The 15,519-nt window shown below is 41.0% G+C and overlaps 1 protein-coding gene across 2 annotated transcripts in view; it reads left to right on the top strand.

Annotated features, from left to right (window-relative positions):
• LOC137676297 (leukemia inhibitory factor receptor-like) overlaps positions 1–15,519 on the top strand; it is a 56,022-nt gene that overhangs the window by 30,679 nt on the left and 9,824 nt on the right. For both annotated transcript variants that reach the window (XM_068422997.1, XM_068422998.1), the window contains 10 exons: positions 618–747; positions 2,580–2,743; positions 4,190–4,335; positions 6,987–7,152; positions 7,303–7,373; positions 7,802–8,015; positions 10,878–11,057; positions 12,675–12,776; positions 14,386–14,553; positions 15,197–15,358. In XM_068422997.1, the coding sequence (XP_068279098.1) occupies positions 618–747; positions 2,580–2,743; positions 4,190–4,335; positions 6,987–7,152; positions 7,303–7,373; positions 7,802–8,015; positions 10,878–11,057; positions 12,675–12,776; positions 14,386–14,553; positions 15,197–15,358 (1,503 nt within the window). The remainder of the gene's footprint in view (positions 1–617; positions 748–2,579; positions 2,744–4,189; positions 4,336–6,986; positions 7,153–7,302; positions 7,374–7,801; positions 8,016–10,877; positions 11,058–12,674; positions 12,777–14,385; positions 14,554–15,196; positions 15,359–15,519) is intronic.

Here is a 15,519-nt window from a genome sequence, read left to right as displayed (position 1 = left end):
GCATCTTCTCCAGGAAGGCACTCAACAGTGCTCTAGTATGGGAACAAAGAACAAGCTTTAAAAGAAAAAGATAGGCACTTCCAAAGCAACGTGAAGAGGACAAGCCAGTCGCAGCTTGCTTTAACTTTCAAATTCAGTGTGCAATTCATGCTAAAAGGAACATCTCCTTGACATGACATGCTTGGAGGATTCAAAGCAGTGGTGGGGCTGGCATATAAGAAAGTGTGACGCACAGCCGACAGCATTCCTGCATTGCTCAGGAGCTAAACTGATGGTCAGGATTTTGGAAAAGTCTTGGCAGATTTTCAGTGAAACGCTTCCAGGTCAGAGCCTGGAGCTTGTGAACATATTTGCATGTGATTTACCAGATTACCCACCCACTTAGAAGCCTAGAGTCAAGTGTTAGTCAGATGGGGCTGATAATAATTATCCTTCTGTTTTATTGGGGTTTTTTTTAAGCATATTATTTATATGGTTGGAGCATAACTATTACCATGTATTTGTGAGGCACGCAATCTAGACCCAGCAAAAACGAATGGTAATGCTTTCAGGAAGTGTCCCAACTGTCCACTAGGATGGCAAAACATGGGCTAACTTGGTTTCCTTTCATGATACAGATGCCCCTGATATTCCCCAAAACCTCAGCTGTGAAACGTCCAACTTCCTGATAATAAAATGCACCTGGAAACCAGGCAGACCCAGTGGACTATACGGAAAAAGAAGAACAAAGTACAGTTTATTTGAAAGGTAAAACAATTCAGCACTAAAGGGATTAAAAGGGCAGAACTGGAATATACCCATTGCTGCCTGTGACCTACTGCACTGTGCCTATTTAAATGAGATAGTCACCATTGTTTAGAGACTAAAATACTTTTCAAGAGCTTGTGGAAGTTGAAACTAAACTAAACTTGGAGAACACTTGTCTAGCTATGCAAAATTGCAATGGGAATTAAGGATGGCTTTTCCCAAAGACTTAATGCCATTATGAACTCATGAGAAAAGAAAGTGCTTAGTGTGTCAGGCTGCTGCCAACATGTAGATGAGACCAATATGAAAATACAGGGAGATTGTGGGAGTCATTTACTAATTTTTAAGATTTTTTTGTATGGAACCTGTATCAGATCATCTGTCAGACATTTACTGAGCTTCTGCTGTGCAGGATAACAGAAACTCGCTGAGGAACAGTTGTAAGACAGGTCACGGGGCATTTTCCAAATGCTACTAGGGAAAATAGCAGTAAACCTACATCCGTTCTCCTCCCAGCATCAAGAGCTAGATAGTGTAGAGCAGGCAAAGTGCACGTTACCTGGAAAAGATTGAAGGGAACAAGTAATAATGGCATCATCCACAGAAAGAAGTGAAGACTGATGTCCCATTAGTTTGTATTACATCGTAGGCTGTGTAAAGCCTTAAAAGAGAAGAATCGTTTCGGAATAGCACTTGCAGATGGGATTCCTTGGTGGTTATGATTAGAAGTTAGTGAGGGGTTAACAAAATTCCTGTGGCAAGGAGGCTCCCTAGTAATGCCGCAGGAGTAGTCGGGGAAAGGAGCCAGGAGAGGCCTGAGTCACACAAACTGATGGGAAATGGAGTCTTATGATGGCTTTGAAGCAAGTCAGAGGCAATGAGGATTGAGTTGTGGTCACAGATGTCGTCCAGGATGCTAGTGCTAAAGAAGTCATTGGGTAGGGTGCAAAGAGGTAGACAGAACAGAGCAGGTATTCAAAGGAATGGAGCTCCAATCACTGGCTGCTCGTATTCAGCTCATAAATGAGGATGTAGTTCAGACTTGTTTTGCTCAGCCCAAAGGTGTGAGGAGATGAATGTAATACATTTCAGGGTAAATATTCTCATCCTTGTTCTCAGCACACCTGGAGCTATTGAAATAGAGAGTATGGTGTGGAGAAAGCTCAGAGCTCAGCTAGAACACAATAAAAATGCCTGAAGGAAGAAATTAAATTTGTGTTACTAAATGAGAGGTTTACACAGATTGTAATTAAAGCAACTTCTATGTACATACATACATACAGATACACTTTTTAGATTTTACCCTGAAAGATGTAACTCTGGTCTTGGCTGTCAGCAGACTGCCTCTCCTGCTTTTGATTTAAAAACGGCTGGGACTAGTACATGTATCCCAGGTGACAAATCTTAGTTTAGATTTGGCAGGGCTGATAGAATGACGTAAGGCGTGCATCTCCCTAGTTCAGAAAGCAATTAAGAACCTAAGAACCGTTCTTTAAATGCAAATGTATGCTGATCTGAACAAAGATACTTTAAATCAGAATCTTAGTTGTGACTTGTGAGGTGGTTTTACAGGACCTACCTGTTTTCCAGGCTTTTGAGAAGTGAGAGAATGGAAATGTTATTTTAATGGAAGAGGAGAGTTTCACGTGAGAACAGCGCAAGTCATGACTGATGCCACTTTAACCTGCGTTGTGGTGTTAGTTATGCCTCTGCAGTCAAATCATTCTGTAAGCCATGTGTCAGCGAACCCATCGCTCTTCACTGTGTTTTCAGTCACTAGAAATTATCTTATTCAAAAATTAAGTTGCTCCCCCTGCCTTTTTACTTTGTAGAATATCTGGTAAAAATGTTTCTTGCGAAGTCAATGAAATGAACAGAGAGCGTGTCTGTGGCTTTCCAGTACTGGCTGATCAAAAAACCTACGATTTCATATTAGGAGTCTCCAATCCTATCGGGCAAGCAGAGTCATCGCTTTTGGTTGATTTAACTCAAAGAGGTAAGACTTGAGAATTACAAAGGCAAAAAGATACGTTTACTGCATGCTAACCACTTGTTTGTTTGGGGTTTGAAGAACTCTGACATGGTACACTTGTCATTATTTTGCTTTATTGTCACCAGTATTTTGCCGTGTTCGATAATTTGAACTTGAAAAGAAAATAGCTTAGGACATGTCCTGAGGCAACAGTGAGGTGTACAGGGAGATGCCAGTTCTCGACAGCAATGCTATGAGATTGGATACACTGGTGTGTGGATAAACACTACTTGTGATCTAATAATTAGCCAGCTGCTGTTTATGTATCACTTCATATTCTATTATGCATCGATAACTAAAATTTAGGTATAACTTTATGAACTGTGAGTGACTCTGTCTTTCAGTGTCTGCTTATAGGACAAAATATTATGCACATTTACAATAGCAGGATTTGGAGCATGAAAAAAGTAGCACTAAAAGGTAAAAGGCAATAGCAGGAGTGTTGCCTGCTGTTGGTAAGAGCCGGATCATCTGCTGTTGTGGTTTGTAGAAAGAAATAACTTCTTTCATTAGGCCTTCAGTTTAAACAAGGGAAGGGAGAAGATGACCGCCTTTCTAATGCTGTTTTCCCCATCCTTTTCCGTCTGCCTCCACAACCACAGCTGAGGATTCAGGGGTTCCTAATGGTTGCAGCATTCTGCCATTCTCTCTGAAAAACTGATCTTGAAATTGAAGATGGCGTGTTTTTTTTGTCGATGTCCCAGTTCAACTAGCCTGAGATTAGAATTGTCAGAGTAAATTGGCAGGTCCTAGAAAAGCGTAATTTGTTTCTGTTAATTATAAACTGGGCTGTTTTACACCCAGTTGATATGACTGCTATTTCCTATTTGTTTCCTTTCCCTCACTGTCCACTTAATTCCCAACATAGAGTACATATTTCATTGAGGGTAACTGGACCAATTCCAACAGTAGAGATTTTTTTTTTTTTCTGATAGCTATGAATAGTAGTACTGAATATTCTTGAAAAGTTCCAGAAAAGAGTTTTGGGGAGAGAGAGGTCATTCAGGAGTCCTACTCTGTCCTATTCTGCAGATTTTAACTTATAAAGTTCCCAGAAGGTGAAGACAGTTGAGTGAATTTCATCTGTCACTGTGGTCCTTAGAAATAGCCCATGTTTCACTTTTTTGATAAAGTCAGTAGGAGGGGAAATGATTTTCTGCGTCTCCAATTCCTTATCACATATGCCAGTATGCTCAGCCTTAAGTAGATCTGTTTCCATGTTTGATAGCTGAGAAGAGCGTCAGGAATGAGACTGCTTGCGGATACCTTCCCAGCACCAGCTGTCTAAGTTGCTGAGCAGATCACTTATTTATCCTTCTGATTGTCTTTGATCTCTTAAAATCAGATTTTTCTGAACTAAAGTGAATGATTTTTTTCTTAGAACTGACGTTTTTTTCCTTATCGTTTAAGTTCGTCCAAAAACTCCAGAAAAGTTAACTGTTTCTGGGAACAGCTCTACAAGCGTCCGTCTGCATTGGTTTATAAATGGCAGCTTTGCTGAGATCAGGCTTCTGTGTCAAATTGAAATTAGCAGTGGTCACTCTGAGCGAAAACTGGTAAGTGTTGCTTTTAATGTTTGTTTTTTTTTTTTGGCTCAGATGTTGATCTTCACTGAACTAATCACATTTCAAATTCTTTTTTCTCTAAGAGCTTCATTCTGATCTTACTAAATGATTAATGTAATAATGACTAGAAGTTCATCTACTAAAATAAGAAAAAGTTCTGTTCATCCTGTGGTTGTCTGCCTTTTTTTTTTTTTTTTAGTTGTTTTTAAACAATTCAGAGAAAAGTCAAATTACCCACTATGTTATTTGGTACTTGGGGGAGGTGCATCGTGCTTTATGCTGACTCTTTAGGTAACAGTCCTCGTGCTTTGTCGTTCCACAGTGGTTGTTTTAGATTGCCTTTTGCAGTCTGTAGTTGAATTTCTTTTTTTTTCCCCCCCCCTCAGAATTGACACACATGTGGCTGTGACAGGGAGCTATCAGTAGGTAATCCCCAGTGAAGACCTCCGCAGCTGGAGAGAAGGTGGTATTTCTGGGTGGGGTTCAGATTTTCCAGCATTCAGGCTTACAGCTGCTGCTGGGCTTTGATGTTCTGCGTCACCAGCTGGAGCCGTTATTTACTCTGCTGACTGTTAGAGGAGCTTAGGGTACTAATTTAGACACCAGCATCAGATACTGAGTGTAGGCGGTGGGGATATATCATCCTCTTCCGTATTGCCCAACTGAGTGTGGGGGTGATCTGTGCCACTGGGGAAGCCTCATGTCAGAACTGCACGTGCAGTTAGCCTGAGATTTACCCCCGAATTCTGTGTTTGTGCGTTCACATGGAGTATCTCCGACCAACTTGGGTAGGCACATGCTGAATTACCAGGTCTTAGTGCACAGAGCCTGAATTCATAATTCAAACATATCAACCTGAGAGGCTGCTTTTTACAATACTTGTTTGATTTTTAGCAGGAGTATTCTATTACCCACTGCATTTAGTTGCCTGTTGGGCACAGCTGTTGGGCACAGCCTTGAATAAAGTCACTCAAGCCACACAAGTGATGCAGCTAAGACTGAAGATAGTAATTATACACATTGCCTCTGAAGTAATAGGGTAGTAGTTAATGCATTATCTATAGGTGTATTTTTAAAATACTTTCAGAGCCCTTAATGAGTGTTGAAGCCTGAAGCTTTTATATTTTCTCTATAATGACATGTGTTAAGTAGTACCCAGAGATTGGGTACTGCAAAGAAAATCACAGGTATCTTTGGAATTATCAGCGGGAGGAACTGGCTTTTAGATGTACATAACAGCTCTGACGGATGAGCTGTGCTGGGTTTTGGTGTATAGTCTGATACACCATCACCCACACTTGTCTTCATTTCTCTGCTCCCAATAGTTACTGCCTCTGGAGCAGTCAGCAGGGGAAGCAAACACCCGAGTGTCACCCACCCCCAGCTCAGTTAGCTTAAGCTGCTAAAAAAGTAGGTTTGCACAGTTCTGTCTAGCCAGACTGATGCTGCTCAAAGCCTGGGACACACACTGGCTTGTGACTCTGCTGCCAGGTCAGTCGTCTGGGGCAGTGGGAGATGGTAAGGTCTTCTGCTGCCACAGCAGTTTGGTTCACTGCACCTGTATCAGATCCCGCAGCTACAGATACTTTGAAACGCAGCAGACAGCTTGGTAGAAGCTTGTACAGTCTTGTTGTGTTGTGTCTGGTTGCTTAACAAAAAACCTCCAAGAGTTCCCTGTAATAAACAAAAGTAGCTGTCAAATTGTTATGGGGTTTTACATGGCATTTTGAGGCTGTTTTCAGAAGCTTTTCCATCCAGATGAGAGATTATTGGCTTTTTTTAATATCTTTCAAGTTGTCATTTGGCTTTAGAAATGCACAATTAGTTGCAGCTTAAAGTCACTTGGAGTACAGTTTTTGGCAGCACGTGTGTTATAATTAGATTCAGTAAAAAATATTCTAGGCTTAGAGTTTCTTTAAGTACTCATGAAACTGAAATACTCCCTAGACTCGCACCATGTTAAGAATAACAGGAGACACTAGTCCTGTCATAAGAGCTGTGAACAGAGATCACCTGGGTAAGACTTGAAGGAAATTAATTTTCCTTCTTTTGAAGGAAAAATGACTGTCTGGGAAGAAGACTGCATGATAAGCATCTTGCTTAGATGGACTGTCTTTAGCACGCTTCTGTGCATGTGTCTTAGGAAAAAGGCCTTTGTCCACCCAGTTCGATGTGCACGTGCACGGTGGAAGTGCGGGCTCTGAATACCAGAGGTGAAATCCTCACCTGCCTTGTGTGAGCAGAAGTTTTGCTGCATAGAGGAGGGGGGACCGGACGGGATAGATGGGAAGCAGCAGCCTGCTGCTGTGTGCAGAGCTCATCCCGTTGAAGGCTTATCAGTTTTATCTCTCCTTTTCATGCTTTACATCTCAAAGGTTCTACCTACTGTGATACTTCAACTTCTATGCTGTACATGACTTTATTTTGGCAGATCTCTGAAAAAATTTCCTTTATTTAGGGTGACTGCGTAGGAAATATTTTTCTTTTTCATTCATTTCTTTGTATGGCTTGACTGCAGCTTTTTTTTCACACTGTTGGTATTCTTGAGGAAAAATATCACCTTTTTAAGTGTTAACTTTCAGCGTAATCTAGGAGCAAAAAATATATATGTAACATGTTAATTTCTGTAAATTTTTTAACAGCACAATGTCTCCGTGCCTGGCGGAAAATTTTCAACTTACACAGCTCAGCTGAACGGATTGAACCCATATACCAAATACCAGTTCAGAGTGCGCTGTTTGGCTGCTGACCACTTCTGGAGGTGGAGTGACTGGAGCAGGAGAGAGCAGCACACAACACTGGAAGCTCGTAAGTTTGTTTTGTTCTTTGATGATAAAATGTTGAACTTGTGAAGCCATATATTTTAAAATTAGCCATCTGAAAAGCTAACTTTTTGATAGATGGTAAATCATCTACTGTGCAACTTGAAAAAAAAAACCACCTTTTTTTTTTTCTTAGCTCCTGCAAGAGGACCAGATATCTGGCGAGAGAGAAGTCCTTCTGGAAAAAGTCTAAAAATCTTCTGGAAGGTAGATAGGACACTTAAAGTTTTAAAATATTATGTAACGTAACTCTATGAAAAACCATCTCGTTACACCTTTATAATTGGGTGAAGTTTATAGTCAATAAATCGGACTGTTTTTCTTAACTTTTAATAGAACAATCCATTGAGACAAACATTTTTCCCCAAATTAGAATATTATTAAAGTTTTATAATTTAAACATTGCATTGAGAAGCATTTCACATAAAGAATTAAATTTTTAATACATCCCAGCTGAAAATTAAAAATTTACGAATTTATGTGTTAACTCTCAAAGTCACACTTGAGTCACTGTCTTTTCTGCCTCGTAGTCATATACATTCATCAGACTAGACCAGGACATTAAATTAATCTCATTCTATGTCTTCTTTTGTTTATTCCCTTTTCGTTTTAATGCACTCTTTGTCTGTTCATAGCCCTTATCCCTTTCTGAAGCCAATGGAAAAATAGTGTCTCATGAGGTGTCCTGCTACCTGCTAGAGACGCTACTGGAGTATAAAGAAGTCACTGAACCCTCAAACAGTACAGAGATAAAACTTGGAAAAAATGACTGTGTCATTAGTGTTGTAGCCAAAAACCATGCAGGCTCATCTCCTCCTTCGAGGATAACGAGTGTAGAACTTCCAAGTGGTGAGTGCTCCCAGCAGAGAGCTAAGCACCTTCAAAGCTTGGGGAATACCTGGGCGAGTTTGTTTATGGAAAAATAAGATGATACATGCTTTGTTTGTTTGTGTTTGGTTTCTGGTTTATTTTCCTAACCAAATGTACTGGGTGGGGGAAGAAAAAAAAGTTGCTACTTTACTTTTAGGGTAGCATCTTGCCAATTAATTGTGCTCTCTGTATAAAAGGAGGGTGATAGTGTGCAGTCTCTGCAGCTATGTTGCACTTTTCTGGAGACCTCCCAGCTACAACAAGGATGAGGCTTCAAAGCATTAGTGTCATTCTCGTGTTTAGGGAGCTCAGTTTTGTGTGTTCTTGTTGAGACGCTGAAAAGTGTTACATGCTAAGATGAATCAGAATAAAGTTTTGGGGATGTTGTGTGGCTTTTTAGAGGGAGAATTGTCAGTTCAATGCCTGTGAGCTCTGCAGGAGGATATTAATTGGGCTTGTTGGTAAAGTGTTGGCATCCTTGCGCTAGGAGCCGGGGTTCGAAAAGGAGGTAGGACTTTAGCTTCCCAATTAAAACACTGCCACTCTTGCTGTGGGCTTTTGTAAAGAGCAATAGCTGAGCCAGATAATGATTTTCTGCTCCTAACACTGAGCTTCGGGAGAAGATAATATTGCATGTGGCTTTTGAGAGTCCATGCTTCCCTGCATGCCAGGAAGAGCTTAATCTCCCAAAGCCCAAACCTTTAGCTCCAGATCTGCCTGATGCTCGGCAGGGAGGACAGATTTACACAGCAAGGCCCCTCTCTGCTTGTTTGCCACGAGCATGTGTGGTGCTGCTTCTCCTTCCCCACCCAGAGAACAGGTATCACAGTTGCCTGTCTTGCGACTCACATTCTCGTAAGGCAGTGCCATTTCTCACAGGGAGAAGTGTGCTTTGATGGAGATTCACGGTGGGAGAAAAACTACTTTGTTTCTGTGAAAGGGAAACCATTGCTCTTAATGTTTATTGTCCTTCTCCAAAACAACAATACCTAAAATACATTCTTAAACTGTTCCTTGGAGGGAAAAGTAATTGTATGGGACAGTTGAATGAATGAAAACGCTTTTATAGCTCGCCTTGAGCAGTGAAAGGAGACTTTGGGAGTCAGGGAGGTCTCTGTAATAGGTTTGTGGTATGGGACAGCTGATGGCAGCTGGAGCTTTGCATTTTTTTAAAGCCCTCTTTCAGATGTCTGAGGTTCCCTTTGGTGTTACCCAACTTGTACTCGCTGAAGATTTGCTCCCAAGTTGGTAGAGGAATTATCTGAGTCACTGACTGGAGTCATGAAGGATGACTCATTTACTGAACTGGATGACATTTCTGCCCAAACATCTTTTGTGGCTGCTTCCTGTGTACAGTCTGTAAGTGCTTTTAGTGTCCATAAGAGAGCAGTGGCTCTGAAGCTTGAGATCTGCTGAGGTTTTGTGAAAACTGAAAACACAAACAAAGGGTACTCTGCCTTAATTAATTTGTCACTGTCTCTGAAAAGTACTCTGTAGAGAGTCGGGGCATATAATCTGCCTGTTACAGGCTCCCCTACCACAGTAGTACTGTAGTGCTAGTAGTTATTTCTACTAGTCTAGGTTGCAGCTATAAATACACCAAAATGAGCAGTACTGCCCTGGGTGAATTTCTAGTCATCGGGCTCAGGGAATAAAATTGAGTGTGGTGTATTTAAGTAATTTTTAGAGAGTATGTGCTCACTGTCAGTAAAAAGTCATTCCTGTAAATAGGAAAATTAAAGCAGTCTGATTAGAAATATGCTGTCTTCCAGCATTGTAGAAGTGTAGTTTCACTGGATGCATAGTAATTTTTTAGGGAAAAATATTGAAAGACTTCAAGAGTTTATTTGCTTTTTTTAATCGTGTGTTTTTCTTGCCATGAGCAAGCTAGAAAAGGATTGTACACTTAGCTCTGTGTTAAGATTATTTAGAAATATACAGTCCGACATTCACAGCACGTCCGTGAGAGTAAAGTTTTCACAGCGCTGGTTCTTAAAAACTGCCCTTGCCCTTCAGCCTTCCATAGTTTATGGCTTTAATAACATGAAATAATAGACTCAATAGGGAGCATAAATGAGAACACTGAAAAAGGAAAAACTGAAACGAGATTGTTTTTGCAGATCTGTCATGGGGCCACCGCTGTTGTGGTGGCCTTTGGAAAACATCCCTCAGCGCGGCAGGGTCCCGTCTGATGGACAGCCCTGGAGGGAGGCTGCAGAAATCAGAGGTTGTTCCCACATCTGATTACTTCAGAGCAGCTAAACCTTTGATAATCAGAAACCAGAAAAACAGACTAAAGGCAAAGCTTTTTTTTTTTTTTTTTTGGTTTACCCTTGATAGACTGGAGCCTCCATAAAGTTCACCAGGGAGTTGACTTTTGCTGTTGATTCTCGGTGAAAAATGGTTGTCTGTGGTCGGGCGAGTGACAGCAAGACACTTTGAAAGAAACACAAAGCAAACTGTGTGATGAAATGACAGCAGGAATTTATAGCTGGAGGCTCCTGCCAAATTGGTGTCAAGTCAGATTTGAACCTGACATCTGCTGTAAATCCTTACCTTGAAAAAGTGCTTTTTAAGCTGGTCCTGAGCTGCAGCACTTCTCGTCATCACACTTAAGGCTGGCTGAGGGATTTGCTGCAGGCTACGTCTGATTTCCAGCCCTTCAGAAAGCGTAGCTGAGTACACCGTTCTGCATTTCACGGTACCGGGAGCGCGTCTCCTGTTCTTAGAAGTGACTGCAGTGTAGAAAACCTTTGTGCTGTGGCTGGAAGGCTTTCTTCCAGCTCGGACTACAGATAAGTGTCTGCTCTCTGATGGATTTTTGTGTCGTCTTTGTTGCAGACAATGTCAAAACAGATCGGGCCGTGGCAATGGGGAATGGAATTTATATTTCTTGGAATTCTTACCCCAACATGACCTGTGGCTACATAGTAAAATGGTGTCATTCATCTGGGTCTGAACCTTGTAGTGTGGACTGGCAGAAATTTCCTTCAAATACAACAGATGCAGCGATAAAGTCTGGTAAGTCAGAAGTAATTTTTTGTGAGACTTGCTGGTTGAGAGCCTGAGCAACAAGTGGAATGAGAGCAGCACCATGCTATGGGTTAAAGATTGTTGCATTGCTGTGTGCTTGTGTATATAAAGGAACCCCTTCTTGGTACTGTGTTTATTTTAATTTCTTACGCAGCCTTGCCAAATCCAAATATCAGTCTTGACTTAACTGTTATCATCCTGTGTTTATTAACTGTTTTAAAGTTACCTCTTCTAGCTACACCCAACAATTTCCAACTCAGCCTAATACATAATGGTTAATCTAGGGTTTGGGGTTTTATTTGGATTCTAAACATAAACAGTGCTGCTCAGGATGGGGGGAAGACTAATCCGTTGTTTTCACATGAGGCGGATTTTTTTAAGTGTGACCTCCATGTGTTGGCTTGCTGTCAGCAATTGAAATTTCCTGGAACAGGGCACATTCCAGGTTTCTAGATGCTGGTGGGCACATCAAGGAAATCAGACTCAGCTGTGGTGGGACTGGTAGGAGCAGAAGAGGAAAGAGAGGACCCAAAAAAGATGTAGGATTTTCCTCTGTTATCTGAAAGGGTGTATATTTGCTTTTTAGAAGAGCTTAGTATATAAAGCCTCCATTAAAGAAGACAACTTGGAACTGTGTACACAGGAAAGCTGAGGGGGAGTGGGACCTGGAAGGGGAGGCAGTATGTTTTCCTGCATGTAGTTACAACACTGTGTCCCTGTGGTTTTTGTTTGTGCTGGCTAGAGCTTGCTTTTTCTTAGGAGACAATACTATGTCTATCCAACGATGCGCTGCTCTACTCCTGAGCTTTTCCCTGGGATGCTTCTTGCAGTACATTGTGGGAGTTCCCAGGCTGCTAGGGCCAGGCTCAAGCTGGTAAAATGACCTCTGTGCTTAGTCCTGCCAGGAGAATCTCTCAGGCTGGACCTGAACTCTTGCAAAACCCACTTGACTTCTGTAGAGTTTCACAGTGGTGTCTTGTTTAGAAAGAATCTTGAAAGTAGTGCATACCCCTGACTTGAGGAGATCCCCAGAAGTGGTCGGTTATTTACACGTTGTAGTATCAAGCACCTATGCCTCCACCAAAGACATGTGAAGCAAAAATTTGTTGACTACCCATGTTTTGTAGAGTCAGTTCAGGCCTGGAGTTCATCGCTGAAGTGCTTCACTATCACTCTTGAGAGTTCTCTGAATTTCTTTTGTACTGTTGCTGCAATAAGCCTGGGTATTTCAAAATGCATTTGTATTTCAGAGGAGGAGGCAGGATCTACATGGCTGCCGTGGGAGGAAAGGAAGGGAATTGTTTCTGGTAACCAGTTTGTGTTTCCCCATGGAAAGAGCAATTTCTGCAATTTGAGTAGCTTGTTTTGAGTCCTATTTGTTCAGAACCAAAATTTCTCCGGGAGCTAGATTTGCTTACTGCTTCTAAAGCACATCTGATGGCATAGCTTTCATAGGAATTACAACTAGGGATAGTATTTATACCTGACACTGGTCTGGGACTTTGTAATTTTTTTAATACATATTTATGTAAGTCTGCATCGTGTGAAATCTAAAAGCATCACTCTTCGTAAATGAAATATTCTTACAGTGATTTTCTCTTGCAGCTCTGTTTAGACCTGGTGTGAGATACAACTTTTCACTGTATGGCTGCAAATCCAGCGGATATCAGTTATTGAAAAACATAACTGGGTATATGAAAGAGCTGCGTAAGTGCACTTTATCGTTCAGGATCTTTACAAAGTGAATTCAGACTGTGTCTAATTTTAGCTCAGTGTTGGCAGAAGAAGATTGAGACCAGAATCCCCATGCAGTACTACTGACTTCTGCTTGTTCTCTGTATATAATTGTAATACGTTTTTCCAGCCACTTCCAGTTCCCAGCATGCAATAATCCTGTGTTCTCCAGCTTGTGTGGTGGCACAGGGTGGCACAGAAGTTTGCTCTGAAGACATTGGTCTTCAGAGTTGCAGGCACAGGCATAATTTGAACCACAGGCTGGGGTCACTTCTGCAGGAGACGAGGCAACTTTTTTTCATTTGTCAAGTCAAAGTAAACTTCTGAGCACATTTGGTACAGCTCAGCAGACACAAAAAATGTCTACAACATTTCTGTTTGAAAATATTTCTTAGACCAGAACTAGAGCTTAGAGTACAAGCCACTCTGAGAATTGTACTTGCATTCTGACCCGTACCAGCCCCGTCTGGGTAACTGCTGTTGATCCAGGGCTGAGCTTTGCTTGCCTGGAGATGCATTAGTGTCTGAGCGCTTTCTGTTCCCAGGAATCTGAACATGGCTTCACCCTTTAACATCACAACTGTATTGTATTGTAACTACAGCATCCATTTCACTTTGAAGTTTAATGTGCTTTCTGCTAAAATAGTTTGCTTGGAAAAATGAGCGGCTGAAATAATCTGAGCCCTTGGAAATGCAGTTGTTTATTTCATTGCTAAGGTTGAAGGTGAGGTAAAGGCAATTTTACCAGAAATTCAACTTTCAACCCTTTGTATCTCTGTAAAAATCCTGAGGAGTTTCCCAGAAGGTTTTTCCATACATGTTCTCAAGAGATTGGAAGCTTTCAAGGTAAAAGGATAAAGACTTTAGGGAACTAAAAATGCATCGAACACACAGAAGAAACTTACTAGGAACTGAGAAATGTATTCACTGTGCACAAGAGCATAGATTCATTCTAAAACTTCAGATTTGCCTTTGGACAGATAACCATCAAGACAAAAATAGATGCATTCTTAAACATGAGTTCAGCACTGATAGATCAAGGCCAAATGTCAGACTAAGTCCTGATGCACATGACCTTACACAATATCTGATACACTTTTAGTGAGGTACAGGTATTGGAGTAAGGACTTGTGATGCCTGCTAAGAGTAGTTCTTTTAAGCTGAGATAGATTTCCATGATAGGAATGTGGAGTTTATTTAGTTTGAAGGCAAGCTATGAAGTTACAGAGTTAAAGCCTTTAAAAGCTAAGTGATTTGTGTGCTCTGAATGTTTATGCAATCTTTTGGGGTTTGTTGCATGAAGAAGGGTATTTACATGTAAGGCTGCCCAAGGAGAGATCTTTCAGCTTCTGTTAGTAGATAATACTGCCGTAATTAATAACAACGAGACAGGCATACTTGTATTTTTGTAGTATCACCTGCTAAGTCTTTTCACCTGTTCTTGACAGTGAGGGAATAATATTCAGGAAAAAGCTGAAAATGCTAGCCCTGAAGTAAAACTGATGAAACACTTAAATGGATTCAGCATTTAACGATAAGGTGGTTTCTTACTAGCTTTTTTCCTTCATAATTCTCCCTACAGCTCCAAAACGTGCACCAAATTTTACTGTAGAAGAAACTTCTTCAGATTCTATATTGGTAAAATGGGAAGACATTCCTATTGAAGATTGTCAAGGGTTTTTAGAGGGGTATCGGCTTTCCTTTGCAAAAGGTGAAAAAGATGCTTTAAAGCCTAGGCTTTCGGAATCAGGTAAATGAAATCTACAAATTCCAACTTCCTTGCTCAAGCTTTTTTTTCTTCCTTTTTTTTTTTTTAATAATTTAATTTAAAAAAAGATGCTTTTATCATAATACGGTTGCATTCCTCACTACCATAATTGACCCCTGATATGTGACAAAGGCATTTGAAATAATTAGCTCCTTGTGTGGTTAGCACAGTTGCTTTTTAATATAAGGCAAAAGTCAGAGAAAACCCTGGCTCACTGAGGCCATAAAGCTGTGCAGTGACTAAGAGGCAGTGTGACACGCTGCCCTGTGTACAGATACCCTGGGTAGATGAGACATGGGGGAGGTGACGTGGCTATATTTAACTGGGTGTATTCTTCCAGTACCCATCTTGTAAGGTCATCTCTGTACCGAACTGAAGCCTGACTCGCATTAACATAAGAGGACAAGCAGGAGTGTAAGAAACTGAAGTCAGTCTGCAGCAACAACATACTCCTGTGCTGTTTGGTGCTGTGTGAGCAAGCAGCATTGCGAGGATTCTTTATTTCAGTTTTCCTTTACACAGACTGTTCTTCAGCTGACTTCAAGAAGGTCTTGCTAAACCTAAGGCTGTCTTTGTGAATCCTTTCTTACAAAGTATGCTTTTCTTACTGCTTCCAAACAAACAGGGAATCCAGAACTTAAAGTTAAGAATATCACTGACTTAACAAAGAAGTCTCTGAAAATATTTGATCTTCAAGGCAAAACAAGTTACCAACTGGACCTACAAGCCTATACCGCTGGTGGGTTGAGCCCTCCAAACAGCCTCTATGTGGTGACAAAGGAGGACTGTAAGTTGAATATCCCTGTTCATTAATAGTCTTCAGCATAGGGGTTGTGCAATGCATATAAGGCTGAACTTATTTTGTTTTTTTTTTTTCTGGTCCCCTTGGGAAGTTTAGGCCCACAGTCTGATTTTTAATTTATTTAGTTGGTTATTTTTAAATACAAA

This window comes from Nyctibius grandis, chromosome Z (genome assembly GCF_013368605.1).
Source record: "Nyctibius grandis isolate bNycGra1 chromosome Z, bNycGra1.pri, whole genome shotgun sequence".
Taxonomy (NCBI): Eukaryota; Metazoa; Chordata; class Aves; order Nyctibiiformes; family Nyctibiidae; genus Nyctibius; species Nyctibius grandis.
Note: the sequence above shows the minus strand (reverse complement) of the source record. Positions and strands in the feature narration are given on the sequence as shown.